Source organism: Saccoglossus kowalevskii, chromosome 10 (assembly GCF_978046115.1).
Source record: "Saccoglossus kowalevskii chromosome 10, keSacKowa6.1, whole genome shotgun sequence".
NCBI classification, from domain to species: domain Eukaryota; kingdom Metazoa; phylum Hemichordata; class Enteropneusta; family Harrimaniidae; genus Saccoglossus; species Saccoglossus kowalevskii.
The window spans coordinates 17,470,606-17,496,486 of NC_140650.1; the positions used below are offsets into that span (position 1 = coordinate 17,470,606).

Sequence of the window (25,881 nt, forward strand, 5' to 3'; positions counted from 1 at the left end):
AGACAACAGACAGGTTGTTAATTTTTATTTTGGCTGCGCAGGAGGGTGTGCCCACAAATTATTTCAACTATTAAAGTACCACAGTCATCATACTGCACATGTTCGGTTATGGTCCTATCCTAAAAAGAATGATGCAATTTTTTTACAATGCACTGCATTATTATCCGTCTCTACTCCCTTGCTGCTACTTTATTTCTAAAAGAATAAGTACAATGAAGTGTGGGTCAAATTATTGTTGATCAACAAAAAGTCACACACACTAACCTGGAAACTGTGGTGCTAATCTTAATTTTGCAGAAACCATGCTGAGCATGACCATACAATATATTTTTTCACAATTTTTAGGAAATAAAAGCTCTTGAAATATAACAATTGAAAGTCAAATAATTGTCACCATTCTGTATTTAATGTCAAATTCCATCACTAACAGCGATCCAGAAGTGTGGGTGTACATTTTTATGTATTTAAACAATGCAAGTGCATTGTGGAGAAGAATTAACCTAACATGTTTTCCTGAGGTCTTAGGTTGTCATTTTTTTTTTCTTCTTTCAGCCATCGATAAATATTTTACTGATTGATGCCATACTTTCTCACAGGGACTTCTAACCATATAGTTTGGCGAAAATTCTCAATGAACACCATTGTAATGTGCTAAGACATTGAGTACTTGTTGTGACTGCATGCAGCTACATACATGTACATGTATACAAAGATCCAGACTTCCAATAACATTTTTAGGATTTTCACTACAGAATTACACAAAATCAGTTCTATTCAATATAGCACACTGTCTTTTAGTCCAGTAGCCTCATTATTGTAGTACATTATTATGTACATGTTCATAGTCTAAGCTCCCACCTGACATAGATAAATGAACACAAACCCAGGGGAAACTTACATTACTGTGTAAATGGAAATAAATAAATCATTAATGTGGTATGTACATTCAGAAACAAAACAATAAAGCCACAAAACCATGTAGCTAGATGTAATGCTATGTTTTATCTATAAACAAAAATGTGATTTTGTAAAAATATAATGTACATGTGTATGTCATGTTTCAGGTTCTGTTCATCATACTTCATTGCAGGAAGAATTGAGGGAATATTTTAACATAAGCACCAGGATAAATGGAGACACTTTATACCAGGATTGGGAGACAGATTGAGTGTAAAATGTACATATACATTTGTATTCAGCACAATATCAAAATGTTAATCCATAAAATGTACATGTTCCACTAAAATTGTATTTGAAACAGAACATACATGTATGAGCAAAATATCATACCACATACAAAATGCAACAGCCTGATTCTGAATCTAATATTACAACTGTAGTAAATTCACATTAGTAGTTATGACCTAAAAACATGCACATTTAATAGTTATGGCCTAAAATAAAAATTACATATTATCACTGTACATAGAATCAAAAGAACATACATATATCTTCAGCTCTATAAGTAACATGCATGTAGGCGCTTACGTAAATGATGGAGATGGGTCTATGGTCATATTTCAATGATCTAAAAGAAACATGTCTTGATCTCTTTAGAGATCACCCAGTACTACATGTATAAACCAAAGAGTGATAGAATGACATTATAGGAATCAGCTGGACTGACTGTCAATATGAAAAATCAATGAAATATGACTCAGCAATAATGTTTTATTTGTTCACCACCGGAACATTCCAGTTCTGAAATGGCCGTACATGGTACAAGGGTATCATAACATAACATAAATCCATTCTAAAATAAATCTTTCTTTTTTGAAGAGATAATTACACAAATGGTGTTCATTCAGCAAGTATACCATGGGCATTTTCAATTTCAAAAAGATTAGAAACTATTCCATTGTATTGTAACATTTTTATAAACTCCAGAAAAATCACCTTGAACCATAGAGAAATGTTATTAGAAGTATAGTTATACATTTACATACATGTAGTATATGCTAAAAATCAAATTGAGCTAGTTTGAGTGGTTTAAAAGATTCATATGTAAATTGACATAGTATATGCCATGACGTCATCAAAATGGAGTGTATAAAGTAATGGCTTATTCATGTTCAAAAGTTGCACTAACTGAATCTCTTGCCATATACTAAATTGCAAAGAGCAATTTAAATTCGTCTTACAGGAGACCATACATCAACTGATCTATCCCTGTCAGGATTGGTCAGAGTTTAAGCTGCTGTCAGTTAGTAATCAGTTAGTGTTCCCATTGCACGGAGTGACTAGAATGTAGCATTCAATAGTAAATTTTGAGTGTTTTTTTGCAAGTCAAACAGTATTATTTCGCTATTTTTGTTCCCCGAAGCAATTAATGGAATACATGTATTGATGCAGAAAATGAAATAAAATTAGCCAAATCACAGTACCATGTATTTTACTACAAAAAAATGCAAAGGTATGAAGGCTAAGCTAATTTTCTGGTTCACTACAAGAGACTTACGTACAGTCTAACACTGCACTATAATCATCTAAGTATTTTCTTTCTATTGACAGAGCAAGTCATTAAAGTTATATAAATTGAGTAAGAACCTGAAAAGTCACCTGCTATTCTAGGCAAGCAACAGAGGAATCCCAGACTTCAAAAGCAAATATTTTTTTTCCATACTTATAGCACTTTGAGCCAAATTCAAATGTTGAGTTACTTCTGGGTCATACATGTATGTACATTATGGGAGAGAACATTCCAAGGATATAATTAGAAAATTATTATTACCCTGGAAACTCAATAAATAAAATGTGAATTGCTTGAAATGTTATAATATTAGAACTCACATCAATAATAATATACATGTATGATTGACTTTTTCATTTCATGTTAGTAGTCGAAATTTAGACATACAAATGTATGAAGAAACAATGTTACCATAAAAAACCAATGCAGAAATGAAAAATTTGATCATTTTCCTATTACATTGAACAGGCACGTTTCTCAACAAATTTTCTGAAGACCCCTATTTTATTTCTGGTATTCAAATGACATTACCAAATAATAATGAAAGCAAGGAGAAAGTGAGATAAACCCTTTAATGAATTCAGCCAAAAACTTGTTAATATAATCCATTAATTTTATGAAACATTACACAATGCAAAACTATCATACATACATGAGCAGGGCTTTCACCCAGGGAATGTCAGTTGTTAGGGTTCATTTTTGAGTATTTAGAGGGAATGTCTGATGAACAGTTTTGCAGATATATGTATATTTGGTAACATTCAGATCATGGCAATATTCAGCTAATTAATATGCAAATTAGCTATGTGATAACTGCATCTATAATACATTTAAAACAACAGTATTCAATACATTCTATTATGATTTATTTTATTAGAGAAGGCTATTGAAATTATGATAAAGAAGAAAAAGGTTGAAATTAGTTATGCAAAGAACCTAATCAATATGTACAGATGACTAGTCAAGTCTCATGTTTGTCTTCTGTTTGATTCTATTTGGGTCAGTTGACGTATCAGTTGAACAAGATCTGAACACAGTCTCATAATCATCACTATGTGAGTATGTAAATACACTCACCATCCCTGAACATATAGGAACTATACAGTAAATAAAATAACATTACAGAAACAATATAAGAGTTGCCTGTCCATTGGACAGGTTGGTGAATAAGAGCGATTGTCCCAATCAATGATGTTCTTGTCTTTCGAAAGATAAATTGGACAAATCATTTAAAATAAAACTCATTCTTAAGGTAATAATTACTACTTAGATTTTAAAAACTCTGGACGCAATTTTTTTATCCTGTCTGGCCAGTTAGTAAATACATGTATTGTTTATTTATATTTTATTTACCTGGCAGGCAGTTTCTACATTTTCATGTACATTGTACCTGTCCCAGGCCCAGCTAAAATCTGCCCATCTCAAAGGTGGAAAATTCTCAATTTCAACCCTAGAAGAGACATCACCTTCAGTATGTTATTTCTTCACTGAAAGTAAAAGTCCAGATGTAATCAAATGGTGAAATTTGTATTTAATATTCAAATTCAGTCATGCAAAAGTTTTAAGCTGATTGAAGCACTAACAAGAGCACTTGCTCTCTGACAGCCTCAGTTCAGCATTCACAGCTTTCTCATTAAATTTATACAGCTTTTACTGCACATTTTAACCACTACCTTGATTGCTAAGTATTAAGCACATTAGGTGTTGGTAATTATTTCTATGGTAACAAAGGTCACATGTGACATATTATAGGAATCATTGATAATAGCATTTTGAATTAACTAAGATCTTATAGCAGATTGCTTTTTAAAATTGATTACATCTACAAAGAAAATTTATGAGAACGGTGAATTGACATACTTATAGTCACAATGTAGATGTCCAGGAAGAGCAACCACTAAGAACGACCTTGACAGGCAGGATGAAGCAAGGCATTGAGCTAGCTAGGTAACCTTCAATGTACATTTTACACTGGCCATGGCCACTTAGTTCATATTGGCAAATACTAACTATGCCTTATTCTATTCGTTTTGATTCTATCAAAGCAAGAAAAAAATACAATCTGTTTCTCTATCATAAAAAATTTGAAAACACGGTTTTGAGGCGGCCTTATTTTAAAATTGAAGATGGTGGATGTACTTACATGTAATGTGAACCAAACACTGAAATTTCATTCAATAACGGGGAGTGGTTTATTTCAATCACTATACACGAGTACATACATGTATGTGAATATTACTGATAGAATCTGCTGGCACAGTGATGAGGTTTAAGTCGAATTGTAATATTAGTAGTATAGGTTCATGCTATTTAGAATGCAAGAACAAAAATTGGGGTCATCAGATGCTTTTTGAGATACTAAGGTTTTAAATGTCACAAAAAATCAAAATTGGAACTGGTTTCTATGTTTCAAATCCTAATATTGTTAAAACATTAAAAAAAAATTGACATAATTTAGTCAGTTACCTGTAAGATAATAGATTTCCATTATACATGTATAAATTAGGAAGTTCTCTTCCATAATGTATCGCATATGTGCAATGACTCGCTCAGTAGTGCAAAAGTCACGGCAATGCATTACAAATACTCTTAACTGGTTATAAAGTTGACTACTACTCAGTACTATACAACTACAATAACATAAGACGATGTCAATGCACCAGAGAGTATTCAAAACAAGACAAGTGATGGGACAACTCAAAGCATGTATAACATCCACACAAGTTATAGCACCTCTCGTAACTAATATTTTGCATATTTCATATTTAAATTCATTTTCCATATCATTTTACCTGCAATTTCCATCGGTCTAATAACACATTATCTGCTGACGCTGTTATATACCAATCATTTTGGTTCATGAGATTTTTAGCAGGTGATGTGTTAAAACAGATTTCTCCACATTTCTTTCAAGATAAATTCTCAGAACTCACCTCAATTTCTAAGTCTGTCGGTTCATTCAATGTCAGTGGTAAAACAGCTATTTTGTTGATACTATATACATCACTGCCATCCGGTAAACAACCTACATGAGTACGTTGACGGATAAGTAACAATTTCCAATCAGAGTCTATAAACAAAGAAAATAAAAAAAAATGATGTACATGTATTTACGAAGGTACAAAGTACCATGCACATTCATTGGGTTTGGGCATTACACTAGCATCTTTACTATATATTAATCCATAGTTTACAGAGCACCTGATATCCATCAGGTTATCATGGAATTGGTCATATACATTGTACTAAATCACACTTATTACCCATGTCAACTCCCAAGGAGTATACATGTACAACTATGGCTGGCATATACAGGTGATGATTGGAAAGGTGGTGGTCTATTGGGTTTATCGGTACATGTATTAATTTCTAGTACCGGTACCTAGTCCAGTTCAGCTACTAACTTTGCAAAATGGGAGCCCTTGGACAAGAATTGGTCAAATTCGTGATTTCAGAATTCCTTGTTAAGATCACACTTCCTGTTTATCAGAATGCACAGGACATATGGGATATATGAGGAAACATGACCCACGGTATCATTTCACACTGAATGTTTATACCCAAATACTATGTAATTCACAATAATTTACATTTTCATATATTTGCTTATTTTTTATTATATTGACCTGTCAAATCTGTTTTTTCTCACAGCTTACTAACAAAAATTAGCATCATCACACTCTGGCACCAGAATGCTTGTAATTTTGTTTGCTATTTCTTTCAGAAATAGGCATTACCATTTTATAGTAACACAACTGTTTACCCATCTCTACATATTTATGTCCCTACTATGAGAACAATATATACTGAACAAGCCATGCATGGCACAGTCCTTGTTAGTTATTAAATTTAAGGTATAATTTTGTTTATAGTAATATAGCTGGAATATAACCATGTCCGGAATATGATTATGATGATTGTTTAACATTAAAATGATTGACATTTGTATCTGATCGTCAAATGAGTACTTGTCCATATTGAAAGATATTGCTCTGGAACAGCATTAATCAAAACAAAATCAGCCATTTTGAATACATGTATATATCTGTAACATAATGTATAATGAATATGTGAAATTTGAACATAATCAGTCAAAGCATGTCAGAGATATGGCACTAGAACCACATTCATAAAAACAAAATGGCCGCCAGTCAGCCATTTTCAATCCGATCTGAAATTTAAAATAAAATGACATGCATCAGGAACCCATAATGTATAATGTATGTTATAAGTTTGTACGAAATATATCCATAAATCCCAGAAATGCTCAAGATATTTGATGATTTTTTAGCACAAAATTAGTCACAATTCAGCCATTTTGAATAGGACCGTCAAACCAATATATCTGTATATCTATGACATGATGTATAATGAATATTTAAAATTTGAACATAATCAGTCAAAGCAAGTCAGAGATATGGCACTAGAACCACATTCATTAAAACAAAATGGCCGCCATTCGGCCATTTTGAATCTTATCTGAAAAACAAAATGATTTGCATCCAGGTCCCATAATGTTCAATATATATATACAAAGTTTGAACAAAATCCATCTGTAAACAGCCAAGAAATGCAAAAAGGGTGCCATTTGGCAATCTTGAATCAGATCGTGAAACATCATGTATGATGTATGTGTGAAGTTTGATTGTGATTGGTCCAGGCAATTCTAAGATACAGGTCCGGACGCACGCATGGACGCACAGAAGCACAGACGTCAAAACATAAGAAACGGTGGCAGGTATCGTCATATTTGCATCATATTTTGTGATATTTTTAATTTTATCTTTTACAAGTTCTGGCACTATACACATTTATTTTAGACAGTTTTGTGGAATGTTTGTCAAACGAATGAGTTTTTTTAGCGATGAAGCTGAATTCAGTTTATTCACATACATAAATGTAGCAGTCATGTTGAATTTATCAAACATGCAAACTCTGAACAATTGATGCATTTGCAGCACCCACACAGGGCAAAATGTAACATTACCCCAGTACATTGAGAAAACTAAGATAAGGTCAATTGGCATTCGACTAGTTTTTATTTCAAGCCATATACTAGTACATGTACATGCAATCACAAGTTGCTAGCTGAATTGTGACAGTACAGTGATTGAAGTGCCCAAGGCATGTACATGTACATGTATTTTTCACTGCTGAACAAATAATGACCAACTGAGGCACAGTGAGGGGAGCTGCAAGTACCTTGTGAATCAAGCCATCTTACACATATATTGTATTATTTTATAATACAAGAATTTTACGAAGTCCTGAACATACATGAAGAATGAAGATGCAGACATATACAAGATTGAGTTTATTGATTACACATTAAAATACAGTTTGCTGTATAGTATTTACAAGTGTATGATTAATGAACTAATTCAATCAATGACAGTTAATTAATATGTAAATACTTTAACTGGAGAGGAAAATTGCACCATGGAATCATGGGACACAATCTGTTATACAGTTTATGCTATTAATCAATATTTTGTTTTTGATCATCATTTTAATTATTATAATAAAAGTGAAATTGCTACGTAATTTACCTGGGTATACCAATTTATTGGGTGATATCAGTGCTGAAATGGTTGAATAGAAAGTAAAAATATATGTATAGTCTTGTTATTGTGAAGTCAGGTAACTTTCAGCCAATCACTGATGCTGTACAAACATATATTTGATGTAGAGGCACCAATCATTATTTCGGTACCGACGTCACCAAAATATGTGTCTTCAGATGCCACATGAATATCCAATAACTCACACAAATTCAGAGGACAAAATGTATCACATATATACTAGTCGACACATCGATAATACAATCTCCTGAGCAGCTTTAAAATATAGCATATGCTATATATACATGTACATACACTATTCGATTTTTCAATCTACCGTACAATAAATGCCATAAACACCAAAGATGTGCAAAATGAAAACACCTACAAAGCCCATGTACATGCAGACTGTAATAGACACCTATTTTAATAGTGCTTTATCTTGTACTCGCTCCATTAAACACAATTCCAGAAGCTGTCTCTTTCACAAGATATGAAACAACTCAGAATTGAAAATGCAGTTTTTGCTCTATTATTTAGATGTGTATCTTCTAGAACATAAGTGTGCTTTTTTTCAGTACTATACATGTAATGAGGCCAATTCAGCTTATTTTAGCAGGATATACATGTATACATAAATACACAAAGTATCATTATATTTTCTTTTTTATAGCATATTTTGATGGAGCATTTAAATATAATAGGTATTTCTAATGGAGCAAATATGGTACATGAACAAGTAAATAAAAGTATGTTGAATTCAATTTTTGAGCATCTATTTACATACATGTATTTGTAATTCAAAAATGATGATTGATGAAGTTAAAACCTCTACATGCACACAGATGTGAACAGCTCTGCTCAGTCATCTCCAATGACACTGTCGATACATGTACATATGTGATAAAATATAGTGTTAACCATAGTGTGTTAACATAGTAAAATCAATTTAGTCACACTAACAACACTACAGAAATTGCCCAGTTGAGGTCTTCTATGAAGAAGTCCAAGTTTTCTAGTTGCACAAATTTTTTTCAAGCTGGTTTGGAAAGAGTTTTACCCCAATTTCTGCTCTAAGGTAATAAATGCATTGAGATTACATGGAAATAATACATTGATATACAAATTAATTTGATGAAGTTATCATGATAACGCTGCAAAGTATGCATGAAGACAGTATGATGATCCTATCAACCATCACGTAGCATTGGCCAGTACAACCAGTACTGTCTGTGTGTATACTGTGTGATGACCTCATTACACATAATTTCCCTGTTTGTAGGAATAATTTAATGAAAAAATAAAACCCAAACGTTGTATGTAGTCAGGGACAAGATTCTATAGCCTTTCTGCAATATAAACAAATTGTTTGAATGTGATAATGATATCAATATTCTATTCTAGTACATGACGTACATAGCATGTAGTCTACCCCATATTTAAGAGACAATCCCAATGTACAGACAAATGCTGATACATTTTTGAATGACTGCTGATAGCATTTTATTTACAAAACAGCAAATTCTATTGCTTTTATTGCTACATGTAGATGTATAATAATTTCTAATATCTTGAACACACTGATCGGATTTCACATTTGGTTGGTGTGCAGAGCAAAATGCACCTTATTTTGTTAGAATGAGCTTGCAAAAATGCATTGATAGCTGACACAATTACAGTGGAGTTCTGTTTTAGTAGATGAAATATTTTAGTAATTTTTTTCTCATGATACAATGCATGAAATGTATGCTAACATTGTTCTCCCATGATGCAATGCATGACATTTATTTTAGCACTTTGCTCTTGTAATGCAACACATGAAACATATTCGGTTCCACTTTTTGTTCTCGTGATATGCATAGAATCTATTCTAGTCCCATAATGCAACACATAAAATGTATTCTAGTGAATACTTATCCCATGATGCAACACATGAAATGTATTTCAGTGAATCTTTTTTCACAATGCAATGCATGATTTTTTTCCCCATAATGTGACACATAGCAAATACCATCATCGTACAATGCATGAAATGTATATTCTTGTCATTGTCTCCCTATGGAATGCTGATAATTTTTCCATAATGCAATGCACCAATGTAGTCTAGTAAATCTTTCCCAAGATGCAATGTGTAAAACTGAAATACAATGCATGAAATGTATATTCTTGTCATTGTCTCCCTATGGAATGCTTATAATTTTTTTCCATAATGCAATGCACCAATGTAGTCTAGTAAATCTTTCCCAAGATGCAATGTGTGAAACTGAAATAGATATTCTGTTTCCTCCATACAAAATATAGTGTTATATACAACAGATAGACGACACGTACATGTAACTCAGTAGTGACATTCATTCCTCCTAAAACTTAGTCTCCTTGGTGTATTTAGTAAGGATTTTTTGCCACAAAATGTGCCAAAAAAGTACATCCACAGACATTTACACATGTACATGAGGCTCTGTACATATCCAGTACATGCTACATTTGCTTCCTTAATTTAATGGAAGAAGACTGCTTATCACAGTGACTGAACACATGAAAATGTTTACTACGCCTGATTTCTCAAGCAGTAAAGGTCACCAAAGCATAGTAATTAGGTTTCAAAAAGGGGCAGTACACTTGCATTGTATATCTTAATTATTTCACACTTAACAAAGCTGGATCCTGATTTTAAGTACATGTACACATACTGCATGTATATTAACGCTTTTGGAGATGCATGTACCAAGACAAAGAATGGTTCTACAAGGCCAACCCATTATATGCTTGATACAACTACATTAGATCTTGTATTTAGGTATCATTAAATACTACACTAAAATATTGTTAATCATAGGATGCAATTTAAACAGTCAACATAAGGTAGACATACTCCACCCACACCCCCTCAAACAGATTTATTAGTACAAGCATACATGTATAATATTAATCATTAAACTGTCACCATTATAAATGTTGACTGTTTCATAATTTGAGAGCATTTGAAATGAAACAAAAACATTTTTTGTCCCCAGTGAAATCTTCACTCATAAAATATTTCATAACTTGTGAAATTCACAAAAAATTTGTCTCTCTCTTCCAAAATTAAGCAATTTATAGGTATGCTGAATATAAGCAATGTGCCTCTAACAGAACTGAAGGAATTGTGAAACAGAATGAAATTCCCAAATCTAAATTGGATCAGCTTGTCGACTACTTGGGACGGAGGTCTTCAAGAAAAGATTTCTATGTGCCTGTAGGTATCATAAACTACTGAAGACACAAACTGAGATGCTGTGGTCCTGATTATTTTAGTTTTTTTATGCTTACAATACATGTATATTGTTCATGAACTGTAAATTTCTTTCTTTCAAATTTTGTAACTACAGTAGGAAGATATTTTTCAAGAACCCTACTATATTAATGTAAGATTGTCTGATGTGCCTATGACCAGCCAGAAAAAAAAAAATCTGTGTCTGTGATGCATTAAACTGGTTTTAGGGCATATTTGCTCTAATAGTATCGGTAGTACATGCACTTCGGTAGATGACATTTAGTGTCTATGGTCAAAATAAGTCATAATGTCGTGCAATTTCTGGTTTATTGGAGGTGCACTTTGATATATACAATACTGATATAGCAGTCACACTACACCGTAGTGTTATTGGATGCCCAACGTGTAAACAACATTTTTATTCGGTGCTGACAAAACACACAGCAGCCCTATAATCAATGCATATATACATGTACAGTACAAACAACATTCAATTTAATACTGGGCATCAGCGTACTAGTAACAGTCTGGTACCACATAAAACACAAGTGCAATGCAAACCAAATTGGAGAAAAGTTCTGTGAAAGTTTGACACACATATTTCTGTTATTGAACATTGAACAAACATTACATCAGTTGCATGTCTGGTACGAGTATCAGACTCACCAGATAAGAATGGATGAAAACTGGACACATGAGTAACAAACAAAACGCATACCAGCAATTTTGTCCAGTGATGTGCGTTCTAAATTTTGAACATGTTCAAAATCTTTTACCACATCGGCGCAGAAGAAGTGCTGGGGCCCATAATGAACAGAAAAGAAACGTATGCGAATAGACACGAACGGATTACAAATGTTATCCGCCAGCGCTATACGGCGTAGTATGACATACTAGAGTAAATCTCAGAGAGATGAATGACGTATGAGCAATAAATTATGCTTTCCCACCTAATAATATAAACATTACAATAATAGGAAAACTTGAATATACTTAATAACCAATCAAGCAGTCTAGCATAAAATGCCCTCATGAAAGTCAAAAGCACTTAAACATGGCAGGTACAAGCTAATAAAAGACACAAATTGGTAAATAATAAATCTTCAAATACATTTATTTTGATAAGAAAACGAGTCAGCTCCCTATTCCGCAACCTGGCAACCCATGAAGTCGATTCATCACTTTGAAATGTCATTATTTGTTAATTTCACAAAATGTATTTTCCTATAATTTATTTGTTAGTTTGAGATCAAATGACCATAATTTCTCAATGGCGAGAGGTCTGGATCAAAATTATTGAAAACATATGGTAACAAATTTGTGGATGTATTTTGTGGAAAGTGACAATGCTTGACTTTGGCATTAATGTACATATAGAACAGGTCGAAAATTTTTGCAGGCGCTAACATTGTGTTTTACCTTTTTATTTTTAAAAATAGATTGTATGTGTCAGAATCTACAATTTAGAGCAGAGTATAAAAACATAATTGTAATGCAGAGTCTATAAGAGTATCTATAGAGAGAAATTTAATTATTGTAGTAAGTACTATATCATATAATAATGCTTGGACACAGCTGGAAATCTACATACAACTACGTGAGATGTTTTATAATTTAATCATTCGCATTACAGATAGACAGATGCATGTAGCTTGACATTATACATTATTGTTTTATTAGAGCTGTACAGTGTCAAATCATAGTAGCAGCATACAGTACATGAAATTAAAATTGCATTTATTGTATACTGTAACATTAAAATATGATTTACTTGACCACACAAACTTTTGTCATTAAAGTGAATGCTACAATAAAATAAACTTTTTCAAATTTCAGGATTCACAGAAAATGAAATAATTTTGTAGCAATGATAACATCAATATTTTTATAAAACAGTGTATCACTGACTTTAGTCCTTGCGATGTAGCTCAGCAAATCAGGTACTCAGAAGATCTGCAGGCAAACTTGAATAATTCACTGTTATACCGGTTAAATGTTATATCTTAAAAAATACTACGTTTACTCAAAATTTGAATGCCTGATGCCAACCAAGCTATGTTGCAGATAGGTATAAGATTACTCATCTAATTCAGAAGCGCTGTATTGTGCTCACTGAATTTTGTTCACCACTAATCCAACTTTGTAATGGTAATGTTATGCCATGGATATATAGCATACTTAGTAAATGCTGCTAACTTCTGTGTGTTGACTGAAGGAATGACTCGTATAAGAGGAATGGTCTCCTGTGTCTCACTTATATATTTGTTACTCAATGATACAGACACAAGAACCTCACAAGAAAATTAACTTATAAAGCAGGTAATTGCCAGTCTTATTTTTCTTAATTAATGTATACTAGAAAGATAACTACACTATGTGTATACATTTTATGTACAGATGTATCATATACTAGTAGATATCTTGAATAGTCTAGAATTATTTACATATATTCAAATTTTAAATCAGGAAAAAATATTGAACCACATGTACATGTACAAAAACTAAATTAATACAAAATCCAATACAACTGTATTACTATTAGCATGGAGCTAAAAAAAGAAGGAGAGAGGACGCAATATAAGCCAATAAACTCCCTTTGTTTCACGCCCATGCAGATTATCCAATTAAACCCATTGAATTTCGTTCTATGGAAATCCACGATAGCTGGTGTATGTTTGCACAGTGAGACGTGCCGTAGTCCTGTATTTCAAGTGAGATGTACGCCCCTCTCATAAAATTGAATACGCAGTTAACAAATAAGGTCACTGCGTATGCGCAGTGGCGTGTGATTGGTACATTAGGTCATTCTGCGTATTTGAAGACCGGAAGCACAACAGTCGGACGATTATTCAAGAATTGGCGTCAATTTACAACATTTTTGTGCTCCGTGAGTTGACGATTTTCGAGGCTTGATTACCAAATTTTCCGCAAACACTTGCAGCAAAACAGTTCAACTTGATTTATTATCGTTGTGAAGTTGGCTTTTAGACTCTATTTTCATTTTCTGCGAGCGACGTACAGCGATCGGTAAAGATCGCATTTCATATGTCAATGGTTCGCCGCTAGGTTGGAAGATTACTGTACCTGTTTGTTACTGTGCGCATGCGCAGTCAACTCTAATCGCGCTCTCCGTCCCAGAGGCCTTTGCACACAGTGTGCCAGCGAATACCGAATGCGTTCCGAATATACACGAATCACGTAATCCAATTAGAAGGGATTAAACAGACAACAGGGAAGGAATTGTTTATCTTTTGGCTAAGCAAACAAGAACCAACTAACGTGGTACACAGGAAAGACAATAGGGTCCTCTCTCCTTCTTTTTTTAGCTCCATGCTATTAGTATGTTTATGAGAAACCTTTAAAAGTCAGAGGTCATTGCACCACCCATGCTCAAAATGTGGGACTCGTATTACGACATTAACTGTTGTGTAGATCAAAAAGTATAAACTGAGAAGTTACTAAGCGTTAACTACATGCATGTAATTTCTTTGGTGATTGGAAGATAACGATGGTGATTAGTGCATGTTGCGCCCAGGTCAAAACTCGTACTCGTGATTTTCAAAAGAGCACATTGGATTGTGGCAAAATCAATGTTTATCAAAACAAGTGTCACACATGCGTGGCGCAATGACCACTAACCTTTAGAATAAAAGCTCCCAACTTATAATATAAATAGCAAATAACATACTTGTAATTGGCTTTAATTTTACAAGTCAGTGAAACAAAATTTTGCTGCAGTGAAAATTTATTTCGGGTATTTGAGAAATTTTGTCCTAACAAATACCATAAAAGGAAACCATGACAATTTCTATCAGAGAAAATTAAACCATTTGTGAACAATAAATTGCTGGTATAATCTGTACATACATGTATGCGTACATTCATAAAATAACAAACATGCAAATGTATGTATAGGTGGGTGGTTGGGTGGGTGGGTATGTCAGTGTGTGCAACACACAGCACAGACTAAATGCAGTTCCTCCATTACACACATGTGAATGTCCACCCAGCTGCCAAGGGAAAAAAAGAAATTGCCTGTACAACAAATACATGTAGCAGATTTCAGAAAAAGATAAATTGTAGCTAACAGAACATTCATTGTAATTAATAGTAATCAGCAACAGTGTCCTTAGACAAGCTAGCATATATACTATAAAGAACTGCCGTCCCATTCTGAGCCTACAGAATCACCTTCACAAGAAATATTCAATTAAATTGGATGAAGCTGGCTGGAATTACAATGAACAGTGAAATGCTATATTACAGGGAGGCAAGTGAAATGTTAATGTCTTAGTTTCTGAATTTGATACTTCTAGTGTTTCGCTGAATCAAGAAAAAATTGTGTATTTTCACTTTCAATTTTATTGACACTGAAACATTTAATAAAAATAATAAAGATATACATGCATGCATACATACTACAGTATTACATATATTTCACAGGACTGTGTTGTGTTGTGTAGGTCCCATGAGACATATACAACACATGTAGAATACCTGTTACAGGTAATTTAATTACATGTATCGACTATCACCCTTTAAATGTGGCAAATTCTTGTATATGAAGACTAGTAGCAAACAGTACATGTAATTTCACTTTCATCAATCCACCCTTCTATTCCTCTGGAATTTAGGAATACATTTCCCACCATCTTGAAGCCCTTCTAAATAGCCATCAATTTCTTTCACAATTCAAATTAGATTAAAGCAATTTAGAATTTTTGGTCTTGTATATGTATATTGAGTGCCAAGTGCAAGACCCTGAGGAATATTAGTGCAAGTCAGTATACTGTAGATTGAATCTGTTGTATATTATTAAAGTAGCACTCTGAGATCATTCATTACAACCAAAAACATGTACTTGCAACTGTATTGGTCTGCATTTGCATGAAAAATTGTCATGAAAAATACATGTACTTATTTTAAATGAGAAAATTTCAATAATTTTGAATCTGAACTTCAGCTTATCATTTGATCGTTGTGAATTTTTAAATAAAAGTTTGAGTGTGTATCGATTTACAGTAGTTCCTAATTAATGCAGAAAATGAGCAAATTATCAAATATTTCCAGCAATTGATGCATATACAGTCCATCAAATATTTTACATAATGCTCCAATAAGACCCCTATAAAGTTCTAGGAATGAACACAAAGGACAATATTGCATACATGTTACTCTCCGTGTGTAATTAGTAGTAAATCTATAATTAAATCATCACATATGAGCTAATTATAGACAGAATACAGACACTCAGCTAATTTACCGGTACATATAAACAAGCTGTAATATTGTACTGTAGACAAACATATGGTACAAATAATACCATACATGTTGGTATTATTTAAAGTAGTATATGTACCTAACCTTTCTAAAAGATGATTCAGTTTTAGTAAACATATGGCAAGGTTTTCGCATGATAATTATATCATATTTAGAATTTTCACCATATCAGGGGTATATTCAAAACTCATTGTAGCCAAGCACGTACTGAAAATTTCCACAAAAGCTATTTTCTGTTTTGATATACTGGTACTATTGTCTATTCATGTTTTAATAACACTAGAAAATTAAAATTCAACCATAGTGAAATTGATGGCCAAACAACAGGCATCAAATGAGGAATGTTTCTGAACCATTTAGGGAAGTTTGTTCAACATAAACGACAATTATTTCTGTATAAAAAAAGTCAACGCTTTTACTTTCACAAGCGAAACAAAAAAAAATCGTAATTTTGTAGCAGTGATTATTCCACTGGAATTGTTCAGACAGTACATCACATAAATTGTAGTCACTACAAGCGCTTATCATACTATCAAATAGCAAAAAGTTCCGGCAGCTAAAACGATTTACAATAAAAATTTTACATGACTGATGGCTTACCAATATTAAAATAATAATCACATTGTGCATTGGGCTTCCACGGTTGCCATCTAAGTAAAATATGTCAAGCACTCATAATTTCCTGTTGCCATTGTATTGAATTTATTCTAAGGTTTCAAATGAATTATATCCATTGACTGAGTGGGGTTTGTTCATATAGACTGAAAAAATACACTAGATTCAATTCATGAAATAAAACAAGCAGCCTATCGGCTGAGATAGCTCCGCTGTCAGCAATGCACATTTCAATTAAAGAACTGAAGACATCATTAGAAAATGAACAATATGTATAGTATCAAAGCAATCGGACTTGCAGTTTTTAACAAGAAGTCGAAAATATCACTTTTTACCAAAAATGACAAAAATATTCACCAAAATTAGAGAATTAAAGATATCATTACAAAATGAACAAATCTGCAAGAGGTCCACATGTAGTACCTATATATGTAATATCAAAGCAATTGCACTTGCGGTTTTTAACAAGAAGTCGAAAATATCACTTTCTACCAAAAATGACAAAAATATTCACCAAAATTAGAGAATTGAAGATATCAACATGAAATGAACAAACCTAAGAGAGATCTACCCAAGGTGCATATACACCAAGTATCAAAGCATTCAGGCTTGTAGTTTTCAAGAAGAAGTCAAAAAAGTAAAACATTGACACGGACGACGGACACCGACGCCGACGGACAATCACTCATATGATAAGCTCCGCTCGACAAAGTCGACAGCGGAGCTAATAACACCTATTAAAGTAAATGCCACTCTTTCTACGCAATTATACAGATACCAAATTTCAAAAATACAATATTTAGCTTCTGGATATGATGATATTTTCACAAAGATGCTGTGTAGCATGTGGCTATTTTAATGAGTGAGGCATGTGTGGAAACAGCAAGCATTCAGTACATTGACAAATTTAGGGATAATTTGTTGTGACGCATCCCTTTTCAAATAAAACGTTTCAGGCGACATTCAAACTTTGATTTAGCAATATGACTTGCATGTTCAGATGGCATGCTAATTGTTTGTGATAACAATATATGGTATATTAAAGTTATTAAATGCAGTTGGGTTAATGTGTAAAACCCAGAATTTGAAAGAAAATGAATCAACCTTAGACAATAGTAAATATGCCAGATGCTTGGCTAGTTATGCACTTACATACATGCGAGTACACTGTACATGTGTAATGTGTTAATGTGCATGTTTAGGTGAGTTGACTACAGTACCAAATGATGTCACTGCCTTTCTAAAGTGAGTTGACTACAGTACCAAATGATGTCACTGCCTTTCTGAAGTGAGTTAGTTGACTACATTACCAAATGATGTCACTGCCTTTCTGAAGTGAGTTGACTACATTACCAAATGATGTCACTGCCTTTCTGAAGTGAGTTGACTACATTACCAAATGATGTCACTGCCTTTCTAAAGTGAGTTGACTACATTTCCAAATGATGTCACTGCCTTTCTAAAGTGAGATGACTACACTACCAAATGATGTCACTGCCTTTCTGAAGTGAGTTGACTACATAACCAAATGATGTCACTGCCTTTCTGAAGTGAGTTGACTACAGTACCAAATGATGTCACTGCCTTTCTGAAGTGAGTTGACTACATTACCAAATGATGTCACTGCCTTTCTAAAGTGAGTTGACTACATTACCAAATGATGTCACTGCCTTTCTAAAGTGAGTTGACTACAGTACCAAATGATGTCACTGCCTTTCTAAAGTGAGTTGACTACATTACCAAATGATGTCACTGCCTTTCTAAAGTGAGTTGACTACATTACCAAATGATGTCACTGCCTTTCTAAAGTGAGTTGACTACATTACCAAATGATGTCACTGCCTTTCTAAAGTGAGTTAACTACAGTACCAAATGATGTCACTGCCTTTCTAAAGTGAGTTGACTACATTACCAAATGATGTCACTGCCTTTCTAAAGTGAGTTGACTACATTACCAAATGATGTCACTGCCTTTCTAAAGTGAGTTGACTACAGTACCAAATGATGTCACTGCCTTTCTGAAGTGAGTTGACTACATTACCAAATGGTGTTACTGCTTTTCTGAAGTGAGCCAACTTTAGAATTACAAGATTTTTCTTGACTAATCAATCAGGGAAAGAGGTATTCATATGCAGCATGGTTGCCAGCAACTATTGTGTAGAGTTGCAAAATGGATGACATTCTTTCTTTCTTGACAATTTGCGGTGATGTATGAATCAATACTATAAATTTTGGACACAATTTCCACATATGCCAGGCATTCACTGTGGTTCTGCTACAAGAATGTGTTCTCTTATACGAATGTGCTCTCATATACATGTACATGTATGATGTGTGAACAAGCACCTGCCTTCAACAAATTTGCAAGGCCATTGCAATGTAACACAATTTATTTTCTAGTTTTGCCAACCACCACGCAAATGTTTGATAGCAAACATCATACACTATCAGCCCTAACTCACGATGTGTTGTGACAACATACCCAAAAATCATTTTACAGGGACACATATATATAATAAAAGCAGCAAACTATGCTGTTATTTTATCTTGTAAACGACAAATTCTTGCCAACCAGTCACTGCACACATGCATGCATGCATGTAAAATATAAACAATTGCGACGAATTATTATTTTTAATCTTTGCACCAATTATAAGTCAAGAGTCCTATGGTATGAATTATGCTAATAATACAAACCAGATCAATTCATAGTGAATCTATATTAATCATTCTTTACATTTCTTTCAATACAACCAACAATACCGGTACATGTAGGAAAAATATATACTATGTTTGAGACAATTCATTCATTCATTCCTTCCTTCATTCATTCATAAACAAACAAACATAGATTTGTACAAACAAATAAATAAATAATAGTTTTAAGTACATGTAGTCATTTTGAATACCATCAATGACATGCTGTGTTAGTAACCACATTCAAAATTGTCATTTGACTCCATGTTTTCATGGCAAGGGCCTGACTAGTATTTATGTACATGTACAGTCTTTGTAAATAACAACAATGACATGCCTTGTTAATAGCCACACAAATAACTTTCACTCAATTCCATGTTTTCATGGCAGGGGCCTGACTAGTATTTATGTACATGTACAGTCTTTGTAAATAACAACAATGACATGGCTTGTTAATAGCCACACACATAACATTCACTCGATTCCATGTTTTCATGGCAGGGGCCTCATTAGTATTTTTGTACATGTAAATGTAAACAGAAACCAACCCACCGGAAACAACAGTCACGAGCGGTGAATACCGGCACACGAGGATAGTACCGGTAACATTTTACTCAGTGTTATGGGTCTATAAATCATGTGTATAAAAAAAAGCTATTTACACGAAACGTATTACTGCAAACAGTGTTGATATTTTTAATACATAACTTTGTTACTGGAGTTTATGTGTAGCCTTCGACGGCTTTAGTGAAAAGTATAGGATGTTAACATTCTTTACAAACCTGGATGAATCTGTAATTTGCCGATGACTCCCTCGACCTGTCCAAGACAAACTGGGTTCCAGGCCGTACATAAATCGGAACCTAAAATAAGTAAGACCATACGTTACGTTCACTCTATGCTCGCTGTCATTTGTGATAGGACTGACTTAAGATTTTCCCTTCAAATTTAATAAAATCTGAAAATGGTTTTGTAAAATTTACGAACTGTATTTGGGAAATGTTTGCTATTTCTTGGTCTCTTTTCTCAATTATGAATGTTATCAACAATCCAATGAGAGCCCAGTCACTATGCATGAGTGTGTGTGTGGGTGTGAGAAAGAGCGAGATGGGAACTAAAAGCTCTGAGAGAGCGTGAACAGAATAAACATCAACATAACGGTACAGTGTAGACAGTCCGAACGGAAAGGTCGAAAATGAATAGTAGGTTACTAACCACTTCTCGGCGAAAGACGACCGTCAAATCGGTTACACCACAAGCTATGCTCTCCATCTTGTATAATGTAATGATCGTGCGCCTGAAATAATTCCATTTCTTATGCCCTGTCACGAATTTTGCGGATGCCTGCTGACGAAAGGTCGTCTACTCGCCATTTTAAACTCCCATGAGCCACTTTCACAAATACGAAAGTAAAATTGTACATCACCTGATGTGGCGCACTTTCCACCTTCTGCATTGTACGACGCATTCAGGGGGGGAGTTGCATGACACGATTGGTTGAAATAATCGTCTCATTTGCATAAATTAATATTCATGACAATGAAAAACTCGTTTTTTCAGTAATATTGTGCCAAAATGCTTTCCGATAGCATACATGTTAGTTCTAAATTGACTGATTCTATCGTTACGAGCTGAAAAAATAATCGGAAAAATGATGTAAAGGTATTTTTTGAGACACGTTTTCGATCAGATTCCAGCTAACTGTTGAAAGTAAGCATATGTTTTCTCTTTACCATGATCATAGCAAGTTACGAAATTCATGTAGAAGACGCCGAACTGCAGCGTCAATGCCCCTGGACGCATTGTACCATATCTCGGTGGTGGATATCCGGGCATTTTCTACCGCCTGGCAACCCTCGCGGTGAAAACAAAGACCAAAAACTCGCAGAAAACGATACTTTGCGATGGTTGTTGAGAGTTCCCTGAACAGTGTAACAAGATTAGCCCTACATGTGTAACATATATGAATTTGGTTGTTCAGGATTACTTCAAAGTTGAGTTTGTGTTGTTTTCTCGAGTTTTCACCGGCTCCACCGGCGTTCCACAGCAGCGCGCACAGAGCCCATAGAAATACGTGGTACAGTGGTGCGCGTCTTAGCAACGTAGAACGTCCGTGACGTAGCTCCGCCCCGAGGATAGACTGGGTTCACACACGCACACGCACACAACGTGTATCACCGGTACCAAACTTAGGTTGAAACAGCAATCAATCGACCATGAATACATATACATGAATACATATATCGATAATATATATATATATATATATATATATATATATATATATATATATATATATATATATATATATATATATATATATATATATATATATATAATCGATATCGATATATGTGTATATATATATATATATACAAAATGTATATATATATATATATATATATATATATATATATATATATATATATATATATATATATATATATATATATATATATATGATAAGATAATTCTTTATTACAACCATATTGAAAAAAATGTACAGTAAAGAAATGTTACTGGTACTTGAAGATGAAAATTAAAATATTACATTTCCAAGAGTATTTGTTTAACATTGATAATATTGTTTTCTTTTGTATATGCTGTTTTTATGTATTTATTCTTTTATCAATAGTCTGTTCTCAGCATTTAAACTTTGAAATGTAAACAAGTTTTTCTGTGTTATTTGCTTGTACAACATTTTCAATTGATTCTGAAAAAAAAATATTTTTGGTTTTTTGTGTCTTCCAGATTCAATGATTAATTTATGTGCACTTAGCCTTAGTCTAGAAAGAAGGCCAATATCCTTTCTGTTTTGTACTGTTTTTAAATATTTGGCTATTTCAATCTTATTTTTTTTAATAATTTATATGTTTTGAGATTGGATCATTATTGCTGAAGTACCATTTTGTTTCATTGTATTCTTTAGTTTTCTGTTTAAATTTATCTTTGTTGATGTTTTCCATGTTGTGTATATATTGTAAATTTGTTGTATGTTCTGAGTATTTGTAGACCAAGAATCTTTTTATTGATTTTGTGACAGAATTGAGCCAGATCACCAACTTTTAATTTTTAGTGTGAAACAAAATCGCAACGCTATAGTAGCTTCGAATGTTGCACCGGTTACAAGTGATGATCCAATAATTTATAAAATAGACTGGGATGAAAAATATAGCGAAAATTTTCACCGTTTTTGGAACGGAGAACGCGCTGCTTTCATGTTGGAATCAATTTATGATTTGATGAGTAGCAATAGTTTGGATGAGTCAATTACTCGTAGTCTCGTATTGTTGATCTTTTATATACTGCCGCAGCTGAAATGAAACATGTAGTCAAAAATGGGAGACCAAGGCAGCATGAAAATTCAACAATTTGGTATGATCAGGATTGTTCCGTTGCAAAAACCATGGCAACTAGAGCACTGAATGAATTTAGAGGAACCAGAACACATAACTCGCTCGATAACCTAAGAAAGCAAAAAGCCAGTTATCGGAAATTATTGGCACTAAAGAAAAAACAATTTGAAGAGAGAGAGAAATTTAAACTACTGGAAGCATCCAAACAAACAAATTCAAATAACTTTTGGTCCCTGCTAAAAACAAATAAAAATAGCCCTTCTTTAAATATTTCTAACGATGAATGGTTTGGTTATTTTCGAAACCTGTTCAGTTATAATGAAGGTGAAATTGATGTGGACCCTTTTTACGAAGAGGTTAAACAGTTTGTGGACAATTTTAACTTCCAAGAAAGTGACCAGGATTGTAACCATATTAATTGTGACGAACTTGGGAGCGAAATTACACTTGAGGAAGTTAACAAAGTAATTCATGACATGAAAAGGGGTAAAGCTACAGGGTATGATGGCATACCAGTTGAATTGTTAAAAAAATGTCCCACCGAATTTACAGTTTTACTAGTTAAATTATTCAATAAGTTATATTCTGCTGGTTACTTTCCGAGTGATTGGGTATTGGGGTTGATTGTACCGCTATACAAAAAGGGTGACATTCAAAATAATAATAACTATAGGGGAATTACATTATTATCACTGCTGAGTAAAGTATTTGCTTCTATAATATATACCAGATTGAACAAATGGGTCGAAAGAAATTGCCCTTTGAACGAAAATCAAGCTGGATTTCGCAAGTCGTATAGCACGCTAGATAATATGTTTTATTAGACACCATCATAAATAGATATTTCACTCTTAAGAGCAGACTTTATTGTGTGTTTGTCGATTTTGAAATACCGTTCGACCATATTAATCATTATATGTTAATCTTTAAATTGCTAAAAAATGGTCTTCATGGTCGCTTTTTCAAAATTGTACAGTCTATGTATAGCAATATAAAGTCTCGTGTATGAGGCCCAAAAAGGGTAACGGAAACGTTTAAATGTCTATGTGGGGTTCAACAAGGCTCTATTTTGTCACCTCTTCTGTTTGCTTTGTTTATAAACGACCTTGGTGACTATTTGGAGCACAGACTTTCAGGTGTATATGTTGGTATTGTTTTACTTACTATTTGCTGACGATTTAATATTATTTAGTTCGAATGCAGTTGGTTTACAAAGACTGCTGAACGGTTTATCAGAGTATTCGGGTAAATGGAAACTCAAAGTCAATATTAGTAAAACAAAAATTGTAGTTTTTAGAAATGCCGGCAAATTAAGGCATTATGAGAAATGGCACTACAATGGTGAACAACTTCCGGTTGTGCCTCATTTTTGTTATCTGGGTATTACTTTTTTCGAATAATGGTCGCTGGTTTAAATCCCAAAAAGTAATTGCCGAGCAGGCGAGTAAAGCAATATTTGCTTTAAAAAATATACTAGCAAAATACAGTGATATTGATGTACAAATGTATTTAAAGATTTTTGACTGTAAAATTTTACCAATATTGATATATGGCAGTGAAGTTTGGGGTTTTGACAAAGGGGTAAATATTGAGGAAACACATCGCAAGTTTTGTAAATTTATTTTAAATTTGCTTACAACCACAGCAAATCCTGTAATTTATGGAGAATTAGGCAGACTACCACTAATCCATTTGCGTTACATACGTATTATTAAATTTCGATTGAAAATTTTAAAAATGCAAACACAGCGTTATGTTTACCAATGTTACCTTTTCCAGTATAATGAAGCGGAAAACAACCGTAAATGTTGGGCTTTCCAAGTCAAAGAACTACTATTTTCGCACCGTTTTGGTTTTGTTTGGTTAAACCAAGGCGTGGAAGATAACTGTTCCTTTTTGGCTGTATTCACTCAAAGAGTTCATGATATGTACAAACAAACTTGGTTTACAGATCTCAACAATTATCCTAAACTCGATAAATACAGAGATTTTAAGATCGATTTTGGATGTGAAAAATATTTGCATTTAATAAAAGACAACAAGTTACGTTCTGCGCTATGTCAGCTTAGAACATCATCCCACAACCTTCGGGTTGAATCTGATCGTAAACTAAACATACCGAGGAATATGAGAATCTGTAAATTATGTAATTTAGGGTTAGTTGAGGATGAATACCATTTTTGCCTTGTATGTCCACGTTATGTAAATCTTAGAAAAAAATATTTACCTATATTTTATCTGTCAAATCAGACTGTCGAAAAATGTCTTAGTTTAATGCAGTTTGACAACTTATCTGTACTTCAAATTTTAAAATTTGTATTCTACGCTTCTAAACACAGAGTCAATCTATTTAACCAGTTGTGACTAGTAGATTCAACAATTATTTAAAGGAATCCCTCTGTATGTATTTTTCTATTTTTTTTTTGATTTATTGTACCATAGGCCTGAGGCCATTGTACTGAATAAAATTCATATTCATATTCATATTCATATATATATATATATATATCGCTTTCTGTTGTAGTTAGGTATACGCATAAGGGAAGTTTAGGACGCTTTCTACATGTATATACAAATATTGATAGTTCATTTAAAGTCATCAAATATTGCTTCAAAAAGTGAAATTGAGTAGTCGATTAACAATATTTA

The 25,881-nt window shown here is 33.3% G+C and overlaps 1 protein-coding gene across 4 annotated transcripts in view; it reads right to left on the minus strand.

The window, feature by feature from the left end:
- The window catches only part of LOC102802450 (phosphatidylinositide 4-phosphatase SAC2-like), a 59,267-nt gene extending 37,998 nt beyond the window's left edge, over nt 1-21,269 (minus strand). For all 4 annotated transcript variants that reach the window (XM_085504319.1, XM_085504318.1, XM_078013964.2 and 1 more), the window contains exons 1-3: nt 21,092-21,269; nt 20,659-20,739; nt 5,404-5,540 (exon numbers count right to left, since the gene is read on the minus strand). In XM_085504319.1, the coding sequence (XP_085360445.1) occupies nt 5,404-5,540; nt 20,659-20,739; nt 21,092-21,188 (315 nt within the window). In that variant the 5' untranslated portion in view covers nt 21,189-21,269. The remainder of the gene's footprint in view (nt 1-5,403; nt 5,541-20,658; nt 20,740-21,091) is intronic.
- Nucleotides 21,270-25,881: the final 4,612 nt, after the last annotated feature.